Genomic DNA, 25,404 nt, shown 5'->3' with positions numbered 1-25,404 from the left:
GCACAAGAAGAGAATCATGAAAGGTCAATGTGTAGAACTGCTGCAGGCACCTGTTTGGCCTGACAGCTGAAGATGAATGCTTGCAGTTCCTACATCCTAAACATGCACACTGCCTGGTTTGCAAATGTAGCCCACTTATTACCCAGTCAGACTTCCAAGAAAAAAGGTTGTGTTCAATAATGAACCCCAAAACTGATGATGCATCTATTTTCAAGCCAAAATTTTTTCCTTCAGAAAATAGACTTTGAACTGCAGCTCTCTCGAGAGGCAGAGTTATAAAAACTGCATCTGGAATTGTAAATCAAATGGGATGATGAATGGATGAAAAAGTACAAAGTTTCATTCTCAGACATGCAAGCCCTTAATCAATGTCAAATGCTAACTTGGATGCTTTGAGAGAGATGTACAGAAAGGAAACAGTCTAAATGAAACTATTCCAGGGCAAAAAGACAAAGCAAAAAACAAAGCCACTGGGAATACATCATAGATTGACTGCAGATGAGAACAGTTGAATTAACATCATCCTATTTGTAGGTTATTACAAAGCTAATGAATTAACATCACAAAACACTCATATTCCACATTTTGTCAGAAATATCATTAGTTTATTACATTTGGACCTGCAGTCACATACATAAATATTGGTGCGATAAAACGTATTTCCATTGACTGTTTGCTGGTAATTGATATAATATTGTGTTCCCCCACGTATGTAATTTCACTTCAACCAGCTGAACATGCTGTTTCAAGAAGTAAAACAAAACTGCTATTTAAACATGCCCCTTCACCCTCCCTCCCCTTTTACATGGTCATGTAAATTGAAGGGACAAAAAGAGAGAGAGAGAGAGAGTCTGAAGACAAAATATCACATACAAAGTTATGTTGGGAACAACTGTTACTGAAAAGTTCAATTAAAAAAACATAGTCTTAAAGATGATGCATGAGAAGACTAAAATTTTAAGCGTTCAAATGGCTCTTTATTGAAAATCCAACCTGGTCAAATAAATAATGATCGTGATCTTTCAGTCATAAAAGAGCATAATTTAAAATTCCCTCCTATTTTCTTGTTCTTGGTATATATATGTGCTTTCCAAGTTATTTAGGATCACCTTAATGTATTTAGGACCATGAGATGCTACATATCTAAATCTTTGAGGAGAGAAGATGGAAGACACTCTATCATTGCTGGTGTTGTGGTTGAGTTGTTATCTGAAGTCTTTCGTAGAGATGCTCAACCATCATTTTTCATGAGTGTTTGGGTCTCATCCTTCATGACCAGCACATCGCCTGTGTACTCCGTGGTTCTGGGTGCTGGGATATCCTGAGTTTTATGGAGAACAGGAATGACTGAATTTTAAATCCATTTTGCAGTATCTTTATCCACTTGGGTAGATGTGGCACTGAGGGACATGGTTAGTGGGCATGGTGGTGATGGGTTGGGAGTCGGACTAGATGACTTTATCAGCCTTTTATAACCTTAACGATTCTATGATTCCATCTTTTATTATTTATTACAAATGGGGAATATGTTTCATTTTGAAATGGCTATGCAATTAAGACTCTTGATTCCTCATGACCAGCAAAGAAGGCATAATATAGAATTTTACAATTAAAAAAAATTAAGAAATCCAATCTGTTTGGATTACATTTATTCCTGAAAAGGTATCAGCATGTTGAGCTCATTCATTCCAATTTAAAGTTTTCATTCTGGCCTGCCTACAACCATCCAGAGCAAGGGCTCTGTTTACTAGATTGCCCAGGTGGCATTCACACATTTATTGCATTTTAGAAAGAGACTTCACAGGTTCTTATACTTCAGTACAAATAAATATCAATATCTGAAGTTATATAACTTCCTAAGGAAGCTTGATTCTTTATACTTTTCTTATTCTTGCAGTATAAATATGTATGACTTTAGGTCTTATTTGACCTCATATAATGTTTAGCCTTGAAATGGACCAAACTCTGCCCCCCCATCTATCAGAGGATATTTGACCCAAAACTGTGATTGCAGCAAAACCTGACACAACAGAAATACAGGCAACAAATAATGAGACTGGAGGTTAAAAGATGTTATAAAACACATTGAAGCAAAATTAAGAGGGAAAAAAAAAAAAAGAGAGAGAAAAAAATACAAAACAGAAACAAACAAAAACTATATGTCCTCTAAATGTTTTATTTATGTTTATTTTTTTAAATTGCCATTATCCCAGATTTTTAGTCATATCTGTCATAAACATGAGTGTTGCCTAAAAGCTATTAAAGATAAGTGATCAGAAGATAACTAAAGTTGAGTACACAGTAATTTTTTGGGAAGTAAAAGCAACTTCCTTTGCTTGAGGCATCTACATTTGCACGTAAAGCATGGGATTCTGCTTGTGAAGCCTTTTAGAAGCCATCTATTTGTCTGGGTGCTTGTGTTCACCACAGTGCTAGTTGAAGGTATGATTTAAGTGTTAACCTTACTAAGGCATCCATAAAACTTGACTTAAATAATGCTTAAAATCTTAAATAACTGACCTGGCAGTAGATCTTAATTGCAGCCTAGCTGCTGAGATTATTAAACCAGTACCATGACATCCATGCAGCTAGTTTCCATTTGCAACACATCTGCAGCTAATCAAATCATCCCGTGCAGCACCACGCTGCTTTACAACCTCAGCCAGGTTAACTGAGGTGGAATAATTGGAGCTAATTGTTGCAGTACAGACAAGCCGTGGGTAGATTTAAACATTAGAGCATTAGAGCACCATGTATTTATGCTAGAGGGCACTCATAACTCATTCTGAGCCATAATACGTCTTGGCATTTGTATAACATATTAAGGCACTGTGCCAACAGTAACTTCCAAGGAGTGCTGTGAGGTAGGTGTGTACATCAATCCCTATTTTACAGATGAGGAAACTGAGGCAGAAAGGTGTTTGACTCAGATCATAGCAGGAGCTTGTGTTAAAAGATGACTCTGAAATCAAGATCTGAAATTTATTCTCCTTGAAAAAAGCCAGTCCACACACATATATATAGGGCTTTTTAAATCTATGTGTGTGCGTACCAGTGAATCGTGGATGTGGCTTTTTATTTTTAAAATCAAAGCTTCCTTTCATATTCTAAAATCCTATGATAAAAATGTATCAATTTAAGGCTATAAGGAGAGCATACAAAGGGTCAAATCTCCATCCTTGGCTCTCCTCTGCAGTGCCTATATAGTAACAGAGCATTCATTACCATACTGAGCTGTAGTGACACTTGGACCCCATGGGTTTCACAGCATAAGATCACAATGGAGATTTTTGTTTAGTTTTTCCTACCCATCACCTATTTGCTAGCCTTTGGGAGCTTTACTACTTCTTCTCTAAGAAGTATTGTGAAGTAATGCAGTGATGTCTCCAAACACCTGTATAACACTCTGCCTCCTCCTCCTCCATGGTGTTACACATCTCCAAGGACAGAAACTCATTTCTGAAGATAGGCCTTGCCACTGACAGTTCACAGCTCAGGGGGGAACAGGCTGAATGGAAACAAGAAAGTGGAAGTGATTTGCCTGTGGCAGGAGACAGGCAAAGTCTGTCTTGCGGGGACCTGCAACCAGATGTCAAGACTTTTTGTTAAGACACCTGTGTGCTTGAGTCCACACATATTTCATGAGACTCTGAAAGTCTGCCATTTCATTTCAGAATGCAGCTCAACAAATCCTGCAAATTCTCCAGGAGTTTTTACTCTTAAGACTGTTCCATTGTTCTTGCTATGATCATTTTGATTTAATTCACAGGATTTTGTTTTCTATGAGAATGTTCTTAGCAAGTGTATACCCTACTATCCAATAAAGATGTGTTCCTGCAAAGTTTATTCATTACATCACAAAAAAGAAATCCTATGAGAATCAGTGTAATGGAGAAGATGCATTCAGGCACTTGTGGAATACACAGCATGAAGGATGGATAGGTAGGAACAAAATCACTGAGTTTTTTCAGAGGAAATGTTGGATTTCTGGAACAGATAACCTTTCTGAAACCTGTCAGCTCCATCACTTGTGAGACTACCCTTGATTCACTGTTTTATCACCCATTACTTGTTGTAAGTCTTCAGGGAGAGACAGCAAAAACTGCCGCAGTTTCAGTCTCAGAAGCTGAGATCTTCAGAACTGAATGACATGAATGGTTACTGCATGTAACCTTGCTAACTCATCCGGGAGAATGAACTTGGGAATATTTCACATTGAAATTTCTTGTTGCCTCTCCCTGAACACCTATATCTTTGTTATCATCATCCTCTCCCCCATGTGAAAAGAGATCGTTCAAGTTTAATGGGAAGCAAGGAGAACCAAGGAATAAGTAGGTTATTGATGCAGGAACATCATGAAAATGAACTTTCAGAAACAACACTGCAGAAAAATAGGTTTTGATATCAATGGTGGTGACACCCAACCAGGAAAATGCAGCCATCACCATGAGTCTTATTTGACTAATAATCAAAGGCAGTTTTGAATATTTGCCATCAATGAAAAGTTTGCGACAAATTTTAGCTGTTAACAAATTATGGAAACATGTAAGTAGATCTCTGAGATAACTGACATCTGTTTATGGACAATCTGGGTAGGGTGGGTACTTTGGATGAAGTATACACTGTGAATTATAGTTGTTCAGCTCTTGCAATAGTCTGGAAGTCTTTTAGGATTTAAAGCAAGCTGAACAACTGACAATCTTGCCAGAATTCAAGTGTGGTTTTATAATATCTGTTTCAATAGGCTGAACTGGATCACTCTCAGTAGCAATTATGTGTTTCACCAAGCATCTGGAAGCTTCATTGATGTTTATATTTTCCTGCAAGTAAAAGAGAAAGAGGTTGATTAGTCAATATTAATTGCACTACGCTGCATATTTCCTGCATATAATTAAACTTTTCTGTGGGCAACATCAAAAGTTTACTCTCCCTAATAAACAGCTTTTAAAAATTGACTGTACTAAATAATGCTTACTGTAGTGTGTTGTTTTTTTTGTTTGTTTGTTTTTTGTTTTTATTAGTTAGGTTTCATATATTTTATGATTCACATCTCCTTTAAATTATACACAGATATCACTTCAAATTACCCAAAATCTTGGTGATTTGATTGCTTCAATAAACGAAAGTAACAAATGCTAAAGAGATGTTAAAAAGACAAATGCCTGAAGTAAAGCTCCCAAATCCATATTTCATAACTTGTAACTCTGATTTTCAGAGTAATAATTTCCTATCAGGAATTACAGCCATTAATGTCTTACTTTTTAAGAGACTTTTCCACAGTGTTGGGAAGGTTTCTGTATACACTGCTCTCAATGGAACTTCAGATGAACATTTTCATTGAAAAAATAATACAATCTCCAGTTATTCACAAAACAGCAAAAATAAGCTCTATATCATTAGGATTCCTCGGTTAGTTTTTGTTGAGACTGAATTATCTCCAAAGTGTTGATTCAGAAGCAATATGTCACCACTGGTTTTATTTTCAAGACAGAAATCCACAGTCAGAGACTCAGACTGAAATGCACAGCATGTCTGTTCCTACTTGGGCCTTCCTTCCACATTATGTTCAGCTTGAAGCAACCCTTATTCTGTCTGTAGACTAAGCAGAGCTGAAAGAACCTCATCAGTGAGACAGCCACCAGTTTGGTTGGAATGAAAAGTCAGGTTTTCTGGCATAAAACACTCTCTTCCACTCTAGCCGTTGGCACATACTTTATGCGACTTTTGGTTGGACTAGATGATCTTAGTGGTCTTCACAAACTGTTAAGATTCAGTGTTTCCATGATTCCATGGCAAGAGACTGAAACTCACTGCTGATATGGAATATTGTATCACACACCAACAATCATGTATATGTAGATCCATATACAAATGTAGGTATGTGTTGATGTATATACACATACTTCTATTGCTTCAAGAAAATTATGTATTTGCTATTTAAGGCTGAGTCACATTTCCATGATTTATCTGAGGCTTACTGTACTGAGACGAATGCCACCCACACACACAATGCCATGAAGTCCACATTCAGAAAATGCTCGGCATCAGTGCAGCAACACTAACAAAATAGCCTGCAAAATTTAACGTGAAACACTTCCTTTGTGCCTGTGTTCAAAAAAATCAGATGAGATGTTTAAGTATTAAGTATAGCTATAAAAAAATAAACTGATGTGTATGTGTGTGTTTCAATAGGGATGGTGCAATTACATGAAAGATCATAGAATCATAGGATGACCTGAGTTGAAAAAGACCAGAATGATCATCCAGTTTCAGCCCCTGCTATGTGCAGGGTTGCCAACCACCAGACCAGGCTGCCCAGGGCCAAATCCAGCCTGGAGATCAAAAACCAAAGCAATGGATTCTGTGAGGCTGATTTCTAATCCCCTTGCAATCTATTGCAAAGCTCCACAAACTCCACTGGGCTCGCTTTTGCACCACAACAAAGACTTGAAGTCTGTGGATTTAACTGACAATGCTAATTACTGCCAACAATTCACAGGGTTCTCCAACTGCACAACTGAATTTAAACATCTGAAATATGTCCTACAAAGAATATACATTAGTTGTTAAAGAAATATATATAGGGAGAGAGAGAGAGAGAGAGAGAAATCTTTAGAGAAGCCGTTTTCATAGTAGCACCTGGAAAGTAAGAAAGAGCTGAGAATCAGGTCTGCACTGAGCTGTCAAAGCACTACAGCATCACGTGGTTCTCTGGGACCAGACAAACAAATTCCTTCGGCAGGCACCAAAAGTCTTTTTCAGGACAGTGTGAAATTTTCTTAGAAAAAAAATGTTGATGGGAAATGTCTCAGAGCTGCTTAGTGAGCTAACGATAAAACAGGATTGCCAAATGTGAAGAAAGCCAAAAGTCTTTCCCATCATGTTTTCTGTTATTAATGGACTGGTAAGCACTTCAGTTAGCTATGTGCTTCTCTTCTGGAATAGCAGCATGTAACTTTTCAAGAAAGCCTTAGTGACTCCCTGAGATCATGCCCAAATCTGTTAATGATGGCATCTATTAACAGCAACCCTCTTTGTCAGAGACATAAGATCAGCATTTTATCTGAGTAGAAAAGAGTAGAAAATTGACCCTGAGCCCACAAAGACATAACATGGATGCAGGTGGCCATTTCTTATCCTCACTGCTGATAGAAGAAATTCCAGGTGCCTGAGACTAGAAAATCAGAAAGAAAAGCAATGCTGTTCTACCTCAGCTAGAACTCAAACCAAATCAAAATCAGATTATTAAACCTGCTTTTTGCTTTTTGGGAAAAAAGCCAAAGCTGAATATGTGAATATTGTTTTGACATAAAAATTCAAAATATTTAGTTTTGGAAAAGATGAAATGAAATGTTTTTCTTTACCCTGCATTGCTCTTTCTCCTTTTTAATGAAATGATTTACCAAACTTAACTCATATTGCTGATTCCTTTGCTGGTTGCATTTTGGATTGAGTACTGCTACACAGATCTACTGATTATTATAAGGTTTATGCTGGGTTCTCACCTTTCTACCTGAATAACTCTTGATTTTCAGTTCATTCCCACCTTCCTCTCCACGAGTACCAACCCTGTAAATTGCATTTCCAGCCATCCTACAGATATTTTGCTCTAGTTTCTGAGTTAGTGGAAAGGAATTAATTCCATAGCAGGGAGGTGGGAACTGGATGATCATAAGGTCCTTTCCAACCTAAACCATTCTGCAATTCTAATTTCAAATCACTGAATCATTATTCAGTGATGAAAGGAATAAAAGGTCCTGCCCATAGCGTGTCCAGGATCAGTCATATTATCATCCAGCTTTTCGCCCAGCGACCTGTGAACATATATTTGAATGGTCCAAATTGTCCAGTTAATATTTCTGCCAGGGTACAAGGGATCAAAAGAGCAAGGGTGAGCTCTACAGCCAGCACTGCTGTTCTTAAGTTTGTGTCCAACTCTAGCCTTCTCCCATGGTTCAGATGACAACTGGAATGAGGTACAGGTGAGGAGCAGTATATGAAGTCACTCAATGCAAGGAGTCTGTGCTCATTCCACCAAAGCAGCTCTACACCTTGATCATCCCCCTTCTGATGCTGCTGTTGCTTTTCGTTGTAACTCTAATCCTTGTCCCAGTTCTGTTGACCAGACATTGCTTGATTCTGATCTAATGAAATATTGATTACTGCACCTCTCCTCCTACAGAATAGGAAAAAATAAATACAATGAAAAAACTAAACTAAAAAAAAAAAACAAAAAAAAAAAACAAAGAAAAAAGAAAAAACAATCAATATTCTCCTATGGAGTAAAGCAGCTGCAGAGAGTAGGAGGTGATCTGCTATCCAAACAGACACGCAGGGATCTGACAATTTCAGTGAAGAGGAAGTGTTGGAAAACAATCTAGGAGCAGGTGCAAATCCATCCAGCAAATACAAGGAAACAACAATCAAGATGTAAGCCTGGACATAGAGGAATAATCACAGACATCCTACTGATCGTACTGAAACGGACACAGACTCCATTATGCCTAAAAATTCTTTATGTTTGAATATATATATATATATATATAAGGGATAGAACAGAGTGAAATGTCTTTCTTTGTATACACGGTTTAACTGTTGCCTCTATTATACAATTTGTTCTACACGAAACACCACAAGAATCGTGATGACTGCTGCAGATCACCTTCCCTTCATATTGTCCAACTGTGAGAAAAACAAGTTCGTGCTACTCTGGGTGATGAACTGGATGAAGAGCAGAAATCAAGGTGTCATAGTGAGTGGGGCTACGTATGACTGGCAGCTGGTCATCAGTAGTGTTCCCAAAGGCTCTATTCTAAAGTTACTCTCATTCAACATTTTGTCAGTGATGTGAATGCAGGAGTTGACTGTCAATGATGCTAAGCTGGAAGGTGCTGTTAAATCCCTGTAGGAATGAGAAGCTTTTTAATGGAGTCTAGATAGATTGGAGCATTGGGCAATCAGCAATCATGTGAAATGCGAGGAAGAAAAATACTGGGTGATGCATTTGGAATGGAGAACTGCCAGACATGGGCATAGAAATGTGATGAGAGGCTGGAGAGCAGCTCAGCAGGAAGGGAAGTGGGAGTAATGATGACAGCAGGGTCAGCCCAACAGAGCAGCATGTCTTGACAGCCAAGAGGGCAAAACAATGAACAGATGTGAGAACAGCAGTAAGAAGTACCAAAGGAGGTTCTGTCTAGGCATTAGGAAAAAATTAGTTACCATGAGAGTGGTCAGACACTGTAACAGGCTTCCTGGAGAAGTGGTTCCTGGAGAAGTGGTTGATGCCCCATGCCTATCAGTGTTCAAGAGGCACTTGGACAATGCCCTCATCAGTGTGGTTTGACTTTTGGTCTGCACTGAAAAAGGCTAGGTAATCTCTGAAGATCCCTTCCAACTGAACTACTCTCTTGTAAAAGCATGTGTGTAAGTATATCTACCAAAAAGGGGCACTTGGAATGTCAAACCATCACCACTTAAAGGTGTGAACTCTAGATTCTACAACTGGAGCTGAAGAAAATCAACTTCTCTTAAGTAAACATTTGCAAATCCCAGAACACCTTGGTATTACGCAGAACTCAACATCAATCACATAGTTTCCACGTTTTATTTCTATCATGCAATATAATCCAGGAGCAGGGATATGGCTTTAAAGACCTTTTAATCTGCGCTCCTCTGAAGCAACCAATTTGAGGGAATGGCTACACTACTCCCTTATCAGAGCTCTCTTGGAAAGCGCTGGCAGCAGAGACTTACTAAGATGTGCTGTATCACCAGGGTTGGGTTTCTAGGAAAACATAACAGCACAAGTTAAAAAGTATCCAGGTGCTTGAACATGAAACTCACAAATACAAACTGCTGTGACTCCACTACCAAGAACAAGATCATTTCTGGAACTGAATTGTTAGAGTTCATTGAATATGCTGCAGTAAGAAACCTTCCCATCAGGAGAAGCAGATCAAGTGTGGATTCAGGGCAGTCTGCCTGAAGAAAGGCTGGCTGTAGTCAGAGGCAGCTTGCATTGCCAGCCCCCAGGGCTGAGCAATAAGAGCAGCATGTCCTAACCCAGAACTCAGCCAAAGGCTTCCATAAATTTAAGATTTTCCTAAACTGAGCAATTTGATTGTAATAAAAAATTATGAAATTTCTTTTTGGAGGGAAATGCCAAAATGTCCATGTTTATGTAAGAAGTAGATATAGTAGAATTAAATAAAACACATGAAATTGCACCTGAACTCAAAGAACAATTTCTTACAGTGAGGATGGCTGAAAACTGGCACAGGTTGCTAAAATAGCCTCAGGATTGTCTGAATTCAGTGATCTTCACAATCCTACTGGACTGCATCATGATCTACCTCCTCTAGGCATCCCCGCTTGAAGAAAGAATCAGGCTAGATGACCTCAGGAAGCCCCTTTTTCATGTCCTGTAATTCTGCGAATGTACAGCTTTTGACCAGCACTAAACAATATGCTTCATAACAGTGATCCAGAGACCTATAGTGTAGATCTGATGCCTGTTTTGTGCTCTGAAGCAACTTCTTTTAGTTCCGGGAAACAAACTCAACAATGTACTCCACTAATAGTGACTGTATATCTGAACTGAAATATTTTGTTGAGATGTCAGCCTCAGGTCTTGGTTTATGGCAGAAGCCAAAGTATTTTCTATGGTTCTGTGCTGTGAGATGAATTTGATTTTGAGAGGGGGCAAATTAAAAAGACAATGTAAGAAGCAATACATAACTCATTAGAGGAGTCTGGGTCAGAGGACAGAGGGACTTTCTGAAAGGTCATCCAGCGGAATAGTGGCAAAGAAGACTTCTGATGCCTGATCCAGTGTTTGGGAATCACATTCTATACAAGCTGCAAGAAGGACACATTATTACCTGCCTTTCCTAAAGAAGGAAAGATCATATAACTTGACGATATAACCTTCTCCAGGTCCAAATAGGATGTGTCCAAGTAGCCTGGAGTGAAAGTCTCAGCGATCACTTTGTTGGTAAGAATCTGGAAAGCACGGCTACCAGACCTTCTGGGCAATGTGGACAAAATTTGAATGTCATTTTACCTAATTCTGATGCTGACAGCAGGATTTTAGCATGGAATGAGGAACTCAGGTATAATCATAACACAGCTATGGAAGAATAAGATATTTAAATTCACTTCTCAACCAGCTATTTTCAAATACCCTCAGCCGTGCCTAATTTGTCTGATTTGATGAATGGTTCCATTTTCATTATGAAGTGATAATAAGCTTAACACTGATGATATTCTAATAGAAGTTAAAAGCTTTCCTCTTCGAACTGAGAATAGTGGCAAGTATGGTTTAAAGTCTTGAAAAAGTGAGTGGATTTCTCAGTTATGCTACTGACATGCTGGATAATTACATGTGCAACGGGAATGAGAAATTTTCTTCCTTTAAAAAAAGTCACTTTTCACAATATCATACAATATTGTATTATAGAATGGTTGGGTAGGAAGGGGCCTTAAAACCCATCCAGTTGCAACCCTCAACCATGGACTGGTTGCCACCCACCAGCTCAGGCTTCCCAGGCCCCATCCTACCCGGCCTTGAGCACCTCCAAGGATGGGGCACCCACAGCTTCTCTCAGCAGCTGTGTCAGGGCCTCTGAGTAAAGAATTTTCTCCTAACATCCATTCTAAATCTCCTCTCTTTAAATGTAATTAATTAAATAATTAACTAATCAATATAAGCAAACCAAAGACACATGTAAAAGACACCATTTTCTCTACTGGATTTATGGCAATACATAAAACATGACTATACTGCACTGTGCTGTTGCCCAACAAGGCCATTCTTACATGAGAAACTGTTAAAATAAGTTTTATCTTTGTAGAGAGTAGAAGATTGGAACAGGTTGAATGTTTCCTTTAGATTAATGTAAGAATCCAGGCTAACACAAGAGAATACATTAGGTGGCTCAAATGATTTATGTTAAAGTCGTTAAGAAAAACGGCACCAGGGAATAATACAGTGATGTTTTTGTTGTAATATTCCAATGTTATAGAAAAAAAAAATCAAACCATTGACAGCATAAAATATGGCAGGTACATATACAGCATGCAAGGCAACTAGAACCAAAAGATGAATTTTTATAAATAATCACCTTTGTTTTTCCAAAACACATAAATCTTATTCGGTTTGTTATGAAAGTGATAACATTTCCAAGCATGTTGGCAGGAAACCTCTGGAGACCTAATTATTCCAGGATACCACAAAAAGATTTATTACTTATTTGAACTGCTAAAACTGCTAGCTGCAATATGATAACTTCTCTGTCAGTGTTATTCCGCTTCAGAAAAGAGTTTCTATTTTCTATAGCAAGCATAGGCAGGTTTTTAATTTCCCCAGTCCTGAGTTCAATTATTTAATATGCCCTACCTGAATTCAATTATTTAATATGCCCTAGACTGAAAGAATACTAGATATATGTTACAACTAATATTTAAAAATAATAGTAATAAGAACTTCTGTTTATTAAACTATTTAGTAAATTATTGTGATCTAACTTACTATAAATGTTGTGATTTCACTGTCCTTAGTGTAATTACTCTGCTTTGAATCATTTTAAAGCCTACAATTCTGGATGGAGATCTGATGTGGAGATCTCAGAATATCAGATCTTATCCTGTATCTTCAAAATATAGTCTGATAAAAGGAACAGGAGCCTCAGTTTTCACTTCTCCCCTCAATGGCTATTGAAGACAAGTCTTTTCATAGCTGAATTTCTTTATATTCCAACATGACTTCAGTGGTAAGCAGATTGTTTGGCCAGCAGTTTTTCTAAGCTAAATGAAGTAAGAAGAATCTATATAATTATTGTTTTTAAATAACTTATAAATCTCAAGCCTATTTGGCTTAGAGGAACTTAGACTCCTTTTCCTCCTTTAAGATGTCTTTTATGTTTAATTGTCCTTTCCATTTCCAGAGTTCTGCCCAGGATAGGCCACGTTCCATCATTGTAACAAAATCTCACTACCACCAGATTCTCTCTGGCAATCTTATAGTTCCAAGCATTTTAAACATTTTAAACCAGTCTGCTGTTCATTTCTTCCTAATATTTATTTATTTGTTTGTTTGTTTGTTTATTTATTTTTGTGGTGATTTTGCCATTAGACCTTGAGTTTGTAGTGAGTTGATTCTTGTCCCTGAGAAATGCAGACCCACGGACGTACCAGGAATTAAGAATAAGTAGTTCTGAAGAAAATAGCCATACACAATATCACACATCATAGGTGAACTCAATATCAAATACAATGAAATATTTCATGTTATTTGTGACCTGAAAGGTAGACAGACACCTAACAGAATATTGGAAAGGGCCAGAACATGTAATTCTTACACAAAAAATAACTCGTCCTGTTAAATTCCCCTTGCTCTCCATATCTTCTGCTTTCAGCTGCTATTTCAAATGCTTTGCTCTCCGTGTTTTCCTTTTCTCCTGGAATAAATAACTTTCTGCCATTATTATCACAAAGAACCTGATGTAAGAGATCTCATTCTCTCAATTAAACACTAAGACTCTCAATTAAAACACTAAACACTATTCACAGCAAATTTTTGGTTGTCCTAAAAAAGAACACTGGATTCCAGTGACTTCATCCAGCACAAATCAGCAGGAATGAGAAGAACCCTATTCATAGAGTAAGATAATTTACTCACAGACCAATGGGTTTCCCTGAAGATGGCACTTTGAATATTGACTACTTTGGAGGCCATTCAGTAGGGACAAGAAGACACTGACTACAATGACGTCTCAACACAAAATTCATAAAATGCTTGAAACAGTTACCTGCTGTTCCTTCTGCTGACTACAAGTGAGACTTCCTTTAAGTATTAATACTTTAGAATATGTAAAGACCAGAAAAGTAAAACGCAAGTATACCATAGAAAAATCCTTAATTAACTTTCATAAAGCGTTCATACAAACTGGATACATTTTCAACTACAAATTTTGGCCAAATCAGATCCATATTGTTTGTATTTAAAATATTCGAATGCCCTCCTGGGCTGTTAATGGTGAGAGCAGTTTTCATAATCTGAGAATATAATAAACATAATTTCCATGCAGATGTTGCGTTTAAATCATTATTTCACATATGATCAAGCTTCTACTAGAAATCATTGTCATGAAAGAAATGAAATAATCAGATTAGTATAAATTCAGGTTCCAGCAACCTGAGATTAATTGGATATCATCGTTGATTATAGGAATCACAATATGAGATTTCCTATCTTTTTCTTGAATGTGCTAGAAAAAAAAAATTAAAAAAATGGTAGCATTGTGACAGAAACTACACAAATATAAAATGTATAAATCATATAACCTAATATTAGACAGCTACAGGGAGGAGATAGAGAAGATCTCTTGGCAGTAAATGGAGAGCTAATATTCCTTTTAGGGAGATGTGTCCAATTCAGGATGATACAGAGAGGTACATTTTGCTCCATTTACTCAGAGAGGTGTCTAGACAGCCACATCATAGGCTTCTCACACTTCAAAGCAGTTAGAGGAAAAACATGATTCAAGGCACTGAGATGAAAATGTAGGTGGGACTTAGGTACATGGGGACAATAAATTTATCCCAAAATGCCCATTCAGCATTAGAAGGGGTCAAACACTCCTCTCCTAAGTACTGTGAATATGAGCCAAAATTGAAAGGCTGGAAATGCAAAGCAGATTTACAGATAAAGAGTTGAGGACAAAGGCTATATTTAAAAGACTAAACATACTGAAAGCTTTTGAAAATATAATGGTGGGTATTTGTTCTGCATATTTATTTGTTCCTGGTCACACACTTTCTTCATAAACAGAAATCTTGTCGTGGTGTAACTAGAGGCAGAAGCTTTCCATAGTTCCTGCATGGTAACCTTATTAAAGTTTACTACATTTTTTGGAATACAGTTTTTACACATACTATCACAATTTCCTGGGTCCTTTATTCAAATTACACTACATAAATGTAAAGTCCCAAGATTATGACAGCCTCTCACAAACTATAGCAATATGCAGGTGTCATGTAGTCAAATGGGGCCTGTGAGACATCTCCTTTTCATAAAATCTCATTCTTAGTATGTCAGTTCTGCAAATTTTTACATACTGAAGTTGTATGAGAAACGTCAAACAGATATAGCAGAGTTGTGACCTGGACGTACTGGGTCTTTCACTCTAAATATTCCAGTGCCTTTTTGATTTTAATCATGAGTTTCTTATAGTCACCCATGAAATCTGCACCAAAGCAAAGAACTGAACATAAGAGAAGTTCATTCATCATCTTCAATACTCTTTTTCCTCCCTGGTTATGTGACTCTTCTGAAAAACCCATTGAGAATGAGAGCTTATAACATTTAGATGACTATTAATGCTATCATGGATTGACTTTCTGGAATTTGACACAATGAAGCTCTTGTCTCAGATCAGATTTCTTAGGGACAGCAGTTATATAAATATTTAGAGACAACATTCAATGCAAGAATTATGGAAAATATTTTCATCTCCTTGTAAGAAATAGGCCTTGCATCTTGTCAAAAGTCATCTTCTTCCCCAGGCTATTACAAAGTATGTTGCTGACCAGTTGTATATTTTCTGCTGGTCTACAATCTTAGAGAAGTTGAATTGCATATAGTTGCATATAATTTGCTTTGGAATAAAACAGTACCTAAATGAAATACAAACTACCACAGAAAGCTTAATGAACTTGCAAATCTACCATTAATTTAATCCACCCAACAGAAGCATTGCAAGTTAGACGTTTCAACTCCGTGAGCTATTTTGGGAACCAGTTTCTCTGTACAAAGAAAAACATTTAAAAAGGAATTGAAACATTACCTTGGCTGATGTTTCAAACCAGCCCACGAACCCATTTTCCTTGCAGAACTGATCCATCTTGATGCCGTTGTTCATAAGAACGTCTATTCCCTGGTCACATTTGTTTGCTAAGAGGACTGTTGGCACAGGTTTGCCATTTGGAAGAACAAGCTTAGAGTCCAAATCTTCTTTCCATTTTGTCACAGCTTCGAATGTTGCAGGTCTTGTAACATCAAAGACAATAAATGCTCCCATGGCCTCTCTGTAGTAGACCCTGGTCATGTTTCCAAATCTTTCCTGACCTGTGGTTATGAACGTAGAAAGGAAAAAACAAAAACAACTTGTAAAAATAATTGCTTCTAATCTAAGTCAGTATTTCACATAGCACATTTTCAAGTGGAACACTTTTGAAGACAGAGCTTGATTTCCTAAGTCTGACACCTCTGGAATGCTATTATTTGTCTAAACAATTATATCTAGAGTGTCAGACTCATTTGTATGAGAGAGTATAGCAGCAAAAAGGAGTTAGAGGATTTTTGAAGCAAACATCCAAGGAAATGTAATAACAGTATGACAAGCTTGAACTTCAGCCTTATTAAGTGGCCAGATTTCTGAGGAAAGCACCATGGCTCTTGGTGCACATCATAGGATTTTAAACAAGAGTCACAAAAAATCTGGGTATGAGATTTGAAGCTCCATGACACTACATAATTATATGGGAAATTTCTAACCCATTTGATCTCCTTATGCATGAAAGCCCATCCTATTTTTAACCATAACTTAATTAAGCTCTTGAGCTACACTAGACATCAGATTCATTATGAACTTAATTTCTGGTGAAGCAAAGCATAAAGGTGAGAAAGGTGAATATAAAACCTTAAACAAGTGGAAAACATTATCAGAACCAGCACAGCAGTAGTAATATAAAGAACTGTATTGCTCCAGTAAGAGGTGGAAGAAGTTTCACACTGGATCTGTTTAAAAGTTTTATGGCTTTATTTGCTGAATTCAAATAGGTTTATGGAAATGTATTTAGAGACAAAGAATTTTGTTGTGTTTGCTGTTTTTTGTTGTTGTTGTTTGTTTTTTGTGAGGAGACAGGTAACATTAGGTTTCATGGGGACATTTGAAAATGTCTCATATTTCATATGATTAACAGTGAATAGAAGTCAATGATGTTAAGATATGAAATACTGACCATAGGGGTTCTATTTATATGTATGTTATTTTCACAGGAAAATTGACCAAAAATATATCCAAAAATACACAGCATTTTCCTTGAAGTGAAAAGAACAGAATTTCCATTGATGTTCATTGTGAAGCTCTGATCCAAAAATGAACAATAATTGTAAATACTGCAAACATCTAATGATAACAGCGATCTTTAAGCAAGACAGGCATTGTACTTAACAATAAGCTTCCATAGCTGGGAAAAGAAGCTATGAAAGTAGACAGTGCTCCATGGAAGCCTGTTCCTAGCCTTATTTTCTAGATACATGTGGTTTTGAGTGGGTTAAAAAGACAAGATTGGAGTTTGTCCGACCTCAGGGAGGTTACTTGTGGAGGCTTTTTGTAATTAAATGTGTTGTCAAATGTAAAGCTGGGATGAGAACAGAGCTTCTAGAAAATGAAGTTTCATTTAATATAAATGGCACTGGCCAGGCAGACTTAGGGCCTGCCCTTGGAATTTACTGAATGCATATCATGGAGACAATACCACCTATTTGTACTCATCTTTGGTTTTATGCAATAGTTGTTCCAGCAATGGCAAGATCTTTTGAAGGACACAGAAACAAATCTGTAACTGACTTCCCTTAATTAATCTCATATATATATATATATACTTTAAAATTAAAACAACAAAAAAACAAACAAACAACAACAACAACAAAAAAAACCCACTCTCTTCATTGACAAAGCAAGATAGAAATATTAAAGAATCCAGAAAATGTAAGGTTGTATTGAAAATTTCTTGTGGTTATCTTTCTTAAAACGTCTTATGATTCCTATCAGAAGGGAAAATCAGATTCATGGCTAAGTCATGTGCTATTCAGCAATCTCCTTCTTGAGAAAATATTTTCCATCTACAAGAAGATATGTTCAAAAAAATACAGAAATCTGATCAACATCTTCTTAGTGATGTCAGAAGCAACAAATACAATTCATTTTTGATGTGTTACAGTAATGCTTCTTATTTTTCATGTAAATGTCTTGGTTGCTTACACTGCAGATGTGATGTAGACACAAGAATAACTGAACTTGGACCTTCCACATTGTGTAAGTTGTTGTGACACACTTTTTTAAGATATGTGGGATGTTCTGTCATAGAACATGCACTGAATCATTTACAGCATATAAATCATGTATCACAAAGCTGGAGGAAGGAAAGGCTCCACAGATGTGTTCTTCTGGCTAATAGTGTCTCATAAAACACTGACAAATTCTATGACACTAATTTGTTCTCCTACTTCCAACTGCATTTGTGGATACCCAGGTTTTTCACTCCACAGAAAAGCCCCGGTACCTGTAAAAGCTGCTTTATGCAGGCAGAGAGAGCACACCAACCTCCATTAGAAATCACTTCAAAGAAACTGAAGAAATGAAGCTGATTGCTGAACAAAGTGCCTAAACCCTTTTAAAAAATTATCTTCCCTATCAGCTACAATTAGTATATGAACATATTTAGCATACAGACATGATGAAACTTTGAAAATAAGGGGTTTGTAACCATGGACCTTTAATATTATATCATTTGCATAATATATTTACTCTTATTTAAACTGAAAGGCAAAGCTGGAAAGGGAACTCTGTGCTGTGCTTGCAGTGCAAGATATCATCTTAGGATCCAGGAAGACTTTTTTTCCAAAGGTCCCACTTTATGTGCTATCTTAATAGATGAGGTTCCTAAAACCATTTCCTTCTGCAGAATTACTCATAAAAATAGGCGCTGTTTGATGTATTAAAGGTGTCAGAATGTGGCCTCAGGTTTTCAGCAGCACAATGGTTTAGGCAGTAATTATGTTAGAAAATAGATCAACCATTAGGTATTCAGTGGTATCTCACAGGCAGTCTTGAACATTAGAAGCTGCTTTATAGCAAGAATCTGGGGCAGGTGGGTTCTGCTTTTAATGGGAAGAACCAGAAACCTGATAAACCTTTTATGTAGATCATTGTGCTTTGCTGCCTTTCTTGCAAAGCCACTCTGCGTCATCTGGCATCAAACCCCACAAGTCTGATGATTTTGGTGCAGTGAGATGGTGGTCTCCATTGAGATTCACCAGCCCTAACTTCGTTCACTAATGTTCACCAGCTGTATCTAAGATTAGAGTTTCTTTGTAGTCAGGGACTGAGAAAAGATACGTAGAGGGCATTTTCTCAGCCAGCACAGTCACTTAAAAAGTCACATCAGCTTCCCCATGGAGGCAAAGCAGCACAACCTGGGAATTTGCAAACTGGAAACCAGGAAAATATCAACAAAGTTGATCTTGATGATCCTTATGGGTCTGTTCCTACTAAGACATTCAATGATTTTATGACTTGATTTATTTGACCCCCTGGTAAGCTGAAAAATAGTAGCTAACACTCAGCTGGTTCAGTAAAAGATGCCTAATTGTTAAACCAGATAAATTTTGATTCACTTTGAAGTGATCCCAAACAGATGAAGGTGCTAAAGCAACAATATTTCCATTCAAAAGAAGGATTTGCTGTCTGAGTGGTACCTGTCCATGCATTTAGACTGATACCAGAGGCACCTCTGCAGCAAGGTAAAGAATCATTTAATAAGCTTAAAGCAATCAACGTCTGAAATTTTATAGTTTATATAAATGCACAACACATGAGAATAAGTTGCAGAACTCTGCAGTGTCCACTAGCCACTTTCATCTTTGATAAAGATATAAAAACTGATGAGAAAGTGCTAGCATCTAAAAAATAGCTTAGATAAAAATTAACTAAAACCATCTCAACTCCAGTTTTACAATGAGTTTCACTTCTTGCCACTATCCCTCATCCAACAAGGGGAAAGCTTCTGTGAACCACTGGTCTTTACCCAAAACCGAAAAGCTAGAATTTGTGCAAAAGATTTAAACCCTTCTAACTCTTCTATCTTCTACTTCAAAATGCCCTTTGGAATTTTCACCCCTGAAGTCAAGCCATTATCTTTGTAGAAGTAGGACTGAAACTTAGCCTAAAGGCACCCTGCATTTGGCATGCCAAAAAGTGGAAAAGCAACCTATGGGCTGGATCAGGCCCTCCGATCCCATCAAATCACTACTGAAATAAAACCACCACAGTGATGGACATATTTATGATTGTGGAACAGTAATTTCAAGGTAATTTAGCCTGGAAATCACCATGACTATCTTATTTATGCATACGTACTGTAATCTTGAGCAAGCACTGAAAGCTTAAAGCACTGAGGATACACTGTGCCTTGCATTAGTGAATGGTCTCTTTACTCCTTCTGGAATATAGCAGTCCCAGCAAATTTACAACTACTAAGTCATGTGACCTTATCCATGCAAATACTGTTGTTTCTGAAGGTGGAAATTGCAAGGGAAGCAATTAAACTGTTTTTTTTGTCACTGGTATTGCCTGGATGTCTCTAACCAAGTGTTTGAGTTGAGATCCAGCTTTGTAAAAGCAAACCAATATGTATTTGTTAACAGTTAATAGTGCAGCCCACACATGCATAGCAGGAGGAATAATGGCAGTGCTGAAATGGTTCTGAAAAAGCAAGTGGGGAGGAGAAGGTTGCTCTCTGCCCCACATCTCTCCCTGAAAGCTGCTGCCTGCAGTGATCCTACAGCTAAATGGGCACAACACATGGACAACAGCACAGAGAAGTGAACAGCAAAGACATCTGGACATGCTGTCTGCAATAGGTGATTTCTTCTGCAGAGCTACCACAGAGGGAAGGGAGGGAAAACTAAAGTGATCCTATCTTGTAAAAGCCTTGTTCAAATATGACTGTTTCCTTTAAAGTTTCCCTTCAAACAATCTCCTGACAAATTTAAAGGATTCTCATACAGAGGTAACATGTAGTTAAAAACAACAACAACAAACCCAACAGAACAAATCAAAAGACAGAGAAGCAAGATTTCAAGATATTCCACACAGCAGTAGAGGTGATGGCAAACTTCAAGAAGTACATGAATACCATAGAAGATTGTTTGGGGCATTCAGTGAAATAAAATGTAACTACTGAGATGAAATTAAAGACAAGGTGATTGTTACCATGTGTACCTGTTCTTATATCTGTGATCAGAAGTATGTAATTGGTAAAATCAGTTCTTTGGTGGCTAGAGTGCACCACTCCACCAACGAAGTCACCAGGTATATTCTTACTAATAATACACATGCATACATTGAGATATGTATGCATATATATTCATATAGAAGTACAGATACAAAACAATATTGACACGTTTGCAGCATTACCTTCAATTTAAAAATGCTCTAAATGCTAAGCCAACATCCTTAAGTTTGGTTAAAGAGTTGCATTGTATCCAACATCTTTATCAGTGATAGACAGTGGAGCCCAATGCACCCTAAGCAAATTTGTTGATGTCACCAAGTTAGTGGTGCAGTTGACAGAACAGAAGGAAGGAATGCCATCCAGAAGGACCTGGACAGACTTGAAAAAAAATGGGTCCATGAGATCCTAATTAGATTCAACAAGGTCAATTGCAAGGTGTTGAACCTGGATTGGAGCAGTCCCAGATGTGAGTACAGACTGGGAGAACTCCTTGAGAACAGGCCTACAGAGAAGGATTTGAGGTTCTGGTGCATGAAAAAGCTGAACATGAGACAGTGGTGTGCTCTTGCAAAACAGAAGACCAACAGCATCCTGGGTTGCATCAACAGAGGAGTGGCAGAAGGGAGAGGAAGGTGGTTGTCTCCCTCTGCTCTGCCCTCATGAGGCCCCATGTGGTGTACTGCATCCAGGCCTGAGGGCCCCAGTACAGGAAGTGCTGGAGTGGATCTAGACAAGGATGACAAAGATGGTTGGAGCACCACACCTGTGAAGAAAGGTTGAGGGAACTGGGCTTGCTAAATCTGAAGAAGAAAAGGCTCCAGGGAGACCTCATTGCAACCTTCCAGTAACTGAAGGAAGCAGGAAGGGGAGTGACTTTTTATGTGGTTTAATAGTGTGATAGGATAAAGGGGAATGGTTTTAAACTAAAAGAGGGGAATAATAGGTTAGATTTTAGGAAGAAATTATTTACTACGGGGACAGAGAAGACCCGGCACTGCTACCCAGAAATATGTGGTGCCCCATCCCTGGAGGTACTGAATGCCAGGTTGGATGGGCCGTGGGCAGCCTGAGCTGGTTGTGGCAATCAGCCCCCAGCAGGAGGTTGGAACTGAGAGGGTTTTATATGATAATCTTTATCCTCAAAGCTAAACATGACCTAGTAACAAAGATTCTAGCAAAAGTCAAGGGTTGCTCCTACCTCTATGTATCTGTGTTTTGCAAGTGATGACAAATGACAGCCACAGCAAGGACAAAGTACTTCCACTCCCATCATGTACCCAACCAGTTTCACTTCGATTTCATTTTTAAACACTTTTTTTTCCTCACCAGTCAGATGCATTATTGTAACTCCACACTGCTCTGAATGGAGAATGTTACCTGCAGAACTTATTTTCTACGTACAGCCATCAATAGCTCCAGCTCCTTACGCAGAAGTCATTAAAACTGAGACAGCACTCTGTTTATTACCAGCCACTGTCTTGACCTTCACAGAGATGCTCTGAATTGAGCAATTCATATGAAATTTAGTACTGTGCTGTAATTCTCTCTGTCATGTGTGATAACTCAGAAAGCATGCTAGTCATTCAGTACTACAACTCGGTCTAATTGCTCCTGCAGCCTGACTGAAAGCTACATCATATGATCAGCCAGCACATGATTAGTAGTGTAATAAATCTCTGAAACAAAGCATGCAAAATACATTCTTTAAGTCCATAATACATTCAGAATTTACTATTAAAAGCTTTTTTTTTTTTTTTTTTTTTTTCCCCACACAGAAAAAATTTGCTGGATGTAGGTATATTTATTGTTACAATCAATCACTGGTGAGCGATAAAAGCGATGCTTTCCCTGTTATTCCAACTTGTAAAAGTGAATACTGGATGCAAGCTTATTTAGTACCATAAAGCCCCAAAACTATATGATTGTGTAAAAAGGCTGAGAGTATGCACAAAGCAGCGTTGTTGCATAAGTTTTAGTACCTCAGTGCTAAATTCAGTGCTCAGATACGAGCCAGCTAACTGTGGCAAGCAGGAACTCCCTCCATGGATATGAATGTTAAGAATTTTCCTATTTCAGTAGTTTCACTCTGCACAACACCATACTGAACCCACAGGCTGGCACAGCTGCCTAACAGCTCATGCAATCTGCACCTCCATTCCCTATTTCTTGAACACAGCTTCTTAATTTAGAGTTTTAAAGATGCCCTCTTTTCAGCTGTAAGCTGTTGAGTTTTTGCTGAACTTGGATTCTCCTGCACACTACACAAGGAAGGATTACTTACGGCAAGCAAAACACGCCATACACAGCTTTTATTTTGCCCACTGACTCAAAAATCCTTCATGTCGAGGAAGGGGGTTGGCAAAAAGTAAAAGCTGTAGTTTTAATTGGGGGCCAAATATATAAAACCCCACAGACTATAACAATGTCAGTTCCATATTTTTAATGATCTAAATATGCAAGTAAAGAGATGGACTTCTATACTCTTCCCCTTTCCCCCCTCCCCACCAAGATTAAATTACCTTGGTTTTTTTTTGGCTTGATGTTTGATTCTTTATTCTAGACTAAAGTAAAATATGGTAGTTTATTCTTGGAGGTAAATCAGACCAAATACGTTTTAACCACCAGAAGTCTGCCTGAATGTAAACAATTTTCAAGTAGCTGCAGAAGATTTTATATTTTATTGGGGGCAAGAAAGGATGGGAGAGGAAAGGAAGACAAAATATACTGTGATCAAAGTAACACCATGATTTTTTTTGTTGTTATTTTTTAACTACCAAAATCACATTAACCATCTTACTGAATTTCTCTCATCTCTTCCACCAACTTAAACAGATAAGCCAAAAAATTCCTGTCAACCTCTTTCCCATTGCAGAGATCTGTGAGTCTAATGATGTGGCAGCTGCAGGGAAGAGTCAGGGCACTTGGAGAGAGCAGTCCATGTCCCCATACAGGTCTGAGGGCTTGGGAAACAAATCAGGCAGGACAAGTTTTGCTCTGACATCCCTTGTTTATGCATCTGCTGGCTTTATGGCAACTCCAAAATCTCAAGCTACCTTCAAGTTCTCTCTCCTCTCACCACAAAGGCAATTTAAAGACTGGTACAAACAAATGCAGATCTATATTTTGTCTATAATCTCTAGTTGGTTTGGGCACAGGGTTCCCTTCTGTACTTACCTGCAATATCCCAGAGCTGCAGCCGTACCACGGTCTCAGCATCCCAACTGAGGACCTTCAAGGCAAAGTCCACCCCAATGGTGGCCCGGTAGTGGGGGGAGAAATTCTGGTGGACATAGCGCTTGATGATGCTAGTTTTGCCCACTCCCAGGTCCCCAATCACCAGCAGCTTGTAGAGGTGCTCCTTTTGGTTGTGCTTCTGCATCTTTCCTGTTGCTGCGGCTGCTCCCTGTGAACTGATTGCATGCTCTGCCCCAGGAATCCTGCCAGCCGGAGGGGAGAGAGGGAGTGAGTAGCTGGGGAGGGAAGCAGGGAAGGAGGTGGAGGCTGCTTGGCGTTGTGCGGAAGCAGGATCACCAGATCCTGCAGGCAGCCCTGACGGGAGCTGGAGAAAGCAAAGGGCTGGGGGGAGAAAAGTCTCCCAGAAAGTTTAGGAGGTACACACATGTAAAGGGCAGCACGAGGTGTGCCTGGGATTAGTTTGCCTGCTGAAAACTTTGCAGGAAAATCAGAGTCACAGTCCTGGACCCTGTTTCACTCCTCACTAGAAGTGTTTCTACTGTGCTCTAGTTTTGCTTGCTTTTTTATTATTATTATTTTTTTAATTACTGCCTTCTTAGTGATAATTAACCACATCTCCTCACTTCTAGACAGGTTTTAAATGCCAGTCACTGCAGCAGGGCAGAAATCTCCTTGCAGGATTCCACGCTTTCATTACAGTGTAAAAGTCAAACCTGTGTGGCTTTAACTTCAGATGTGATTTTGTTTTTAATCAATGTAAGTCACTGTTAATGAACTTGTATCAATAGAAGTGGCAGTTGTAACAATATAAAGCATCTTTACACGTGTCCACACCAGGAGGGCTGCATGAACTCAATTATAACAGATAAATATTTTTTAAATTGCATTAACATAATAATTTGTGATCATCTGTCTGTACGTATCAGCATGCTCACATTGGCTGAACACAGCACAAAGTTCATGCTTTGGAGTTTTTTTGTGTGTGCTTCAGGAATCTAAAGCACAAAAAAAATCTGGAAGATTTATCCCATGACTGAATCAGAAGTTATAAAAGCATAACAGCATTACAGCATATGAATGCCAGTGTCTCAACAGTTCTCTGTTTTCCAAATTCAGTTATATCAA

General features: G+C 38.2%; 1 protein-coding gene across 1 annotated transcript; it reads right to left on the bottom strand.

The window, feature by feature from the left end:
- On the bottom strand, window positions 1–24,588 carry RAB38 (RAB38, member RAS oncogene family). The gene is made up of 3 exons (XM_015852372.2): window positions 24,259–24,588; window positions 15,849–16,129; window positions 1–4,820 (listed from the first exon to the last, which is right to left on the bottom strand). The coding sequence occupies exons 1-3, from the start codon at window positions 24,461–24,463 to the stop codon at window positions 4,668–4,670; spliced, it is 639 nt and encodes a 212-aa protein (XP_015707858.1). The 5' UTR covers window positions 24,464–24,588; the 3' UTR covers window positions 1–4,667.
- Between the last annotated feature and the right edge of the window lie 816 nt (window positions 24,589–25,404).

Source organism: Coturnix japonica, chromosome 1 (assembly GCF_001577835.2).
Source record: "Coturnix japonica isolate 7356 chromosome 1, Coturnix japonica 2.1, whole genome shotgun sequence".
In the NCBI taxonomy this organism is placed as follows: Eukaryota; Metazoa; Chordata; class Aves; order Galliformes; family Phasianidae; genus Coturnix; species Coturnix japonica.
The sequence above is the reverse complement of the archived record's forward strand: the minus strand, read 5'-3'. Positions and strand labels throughout refer to the sequence as shown.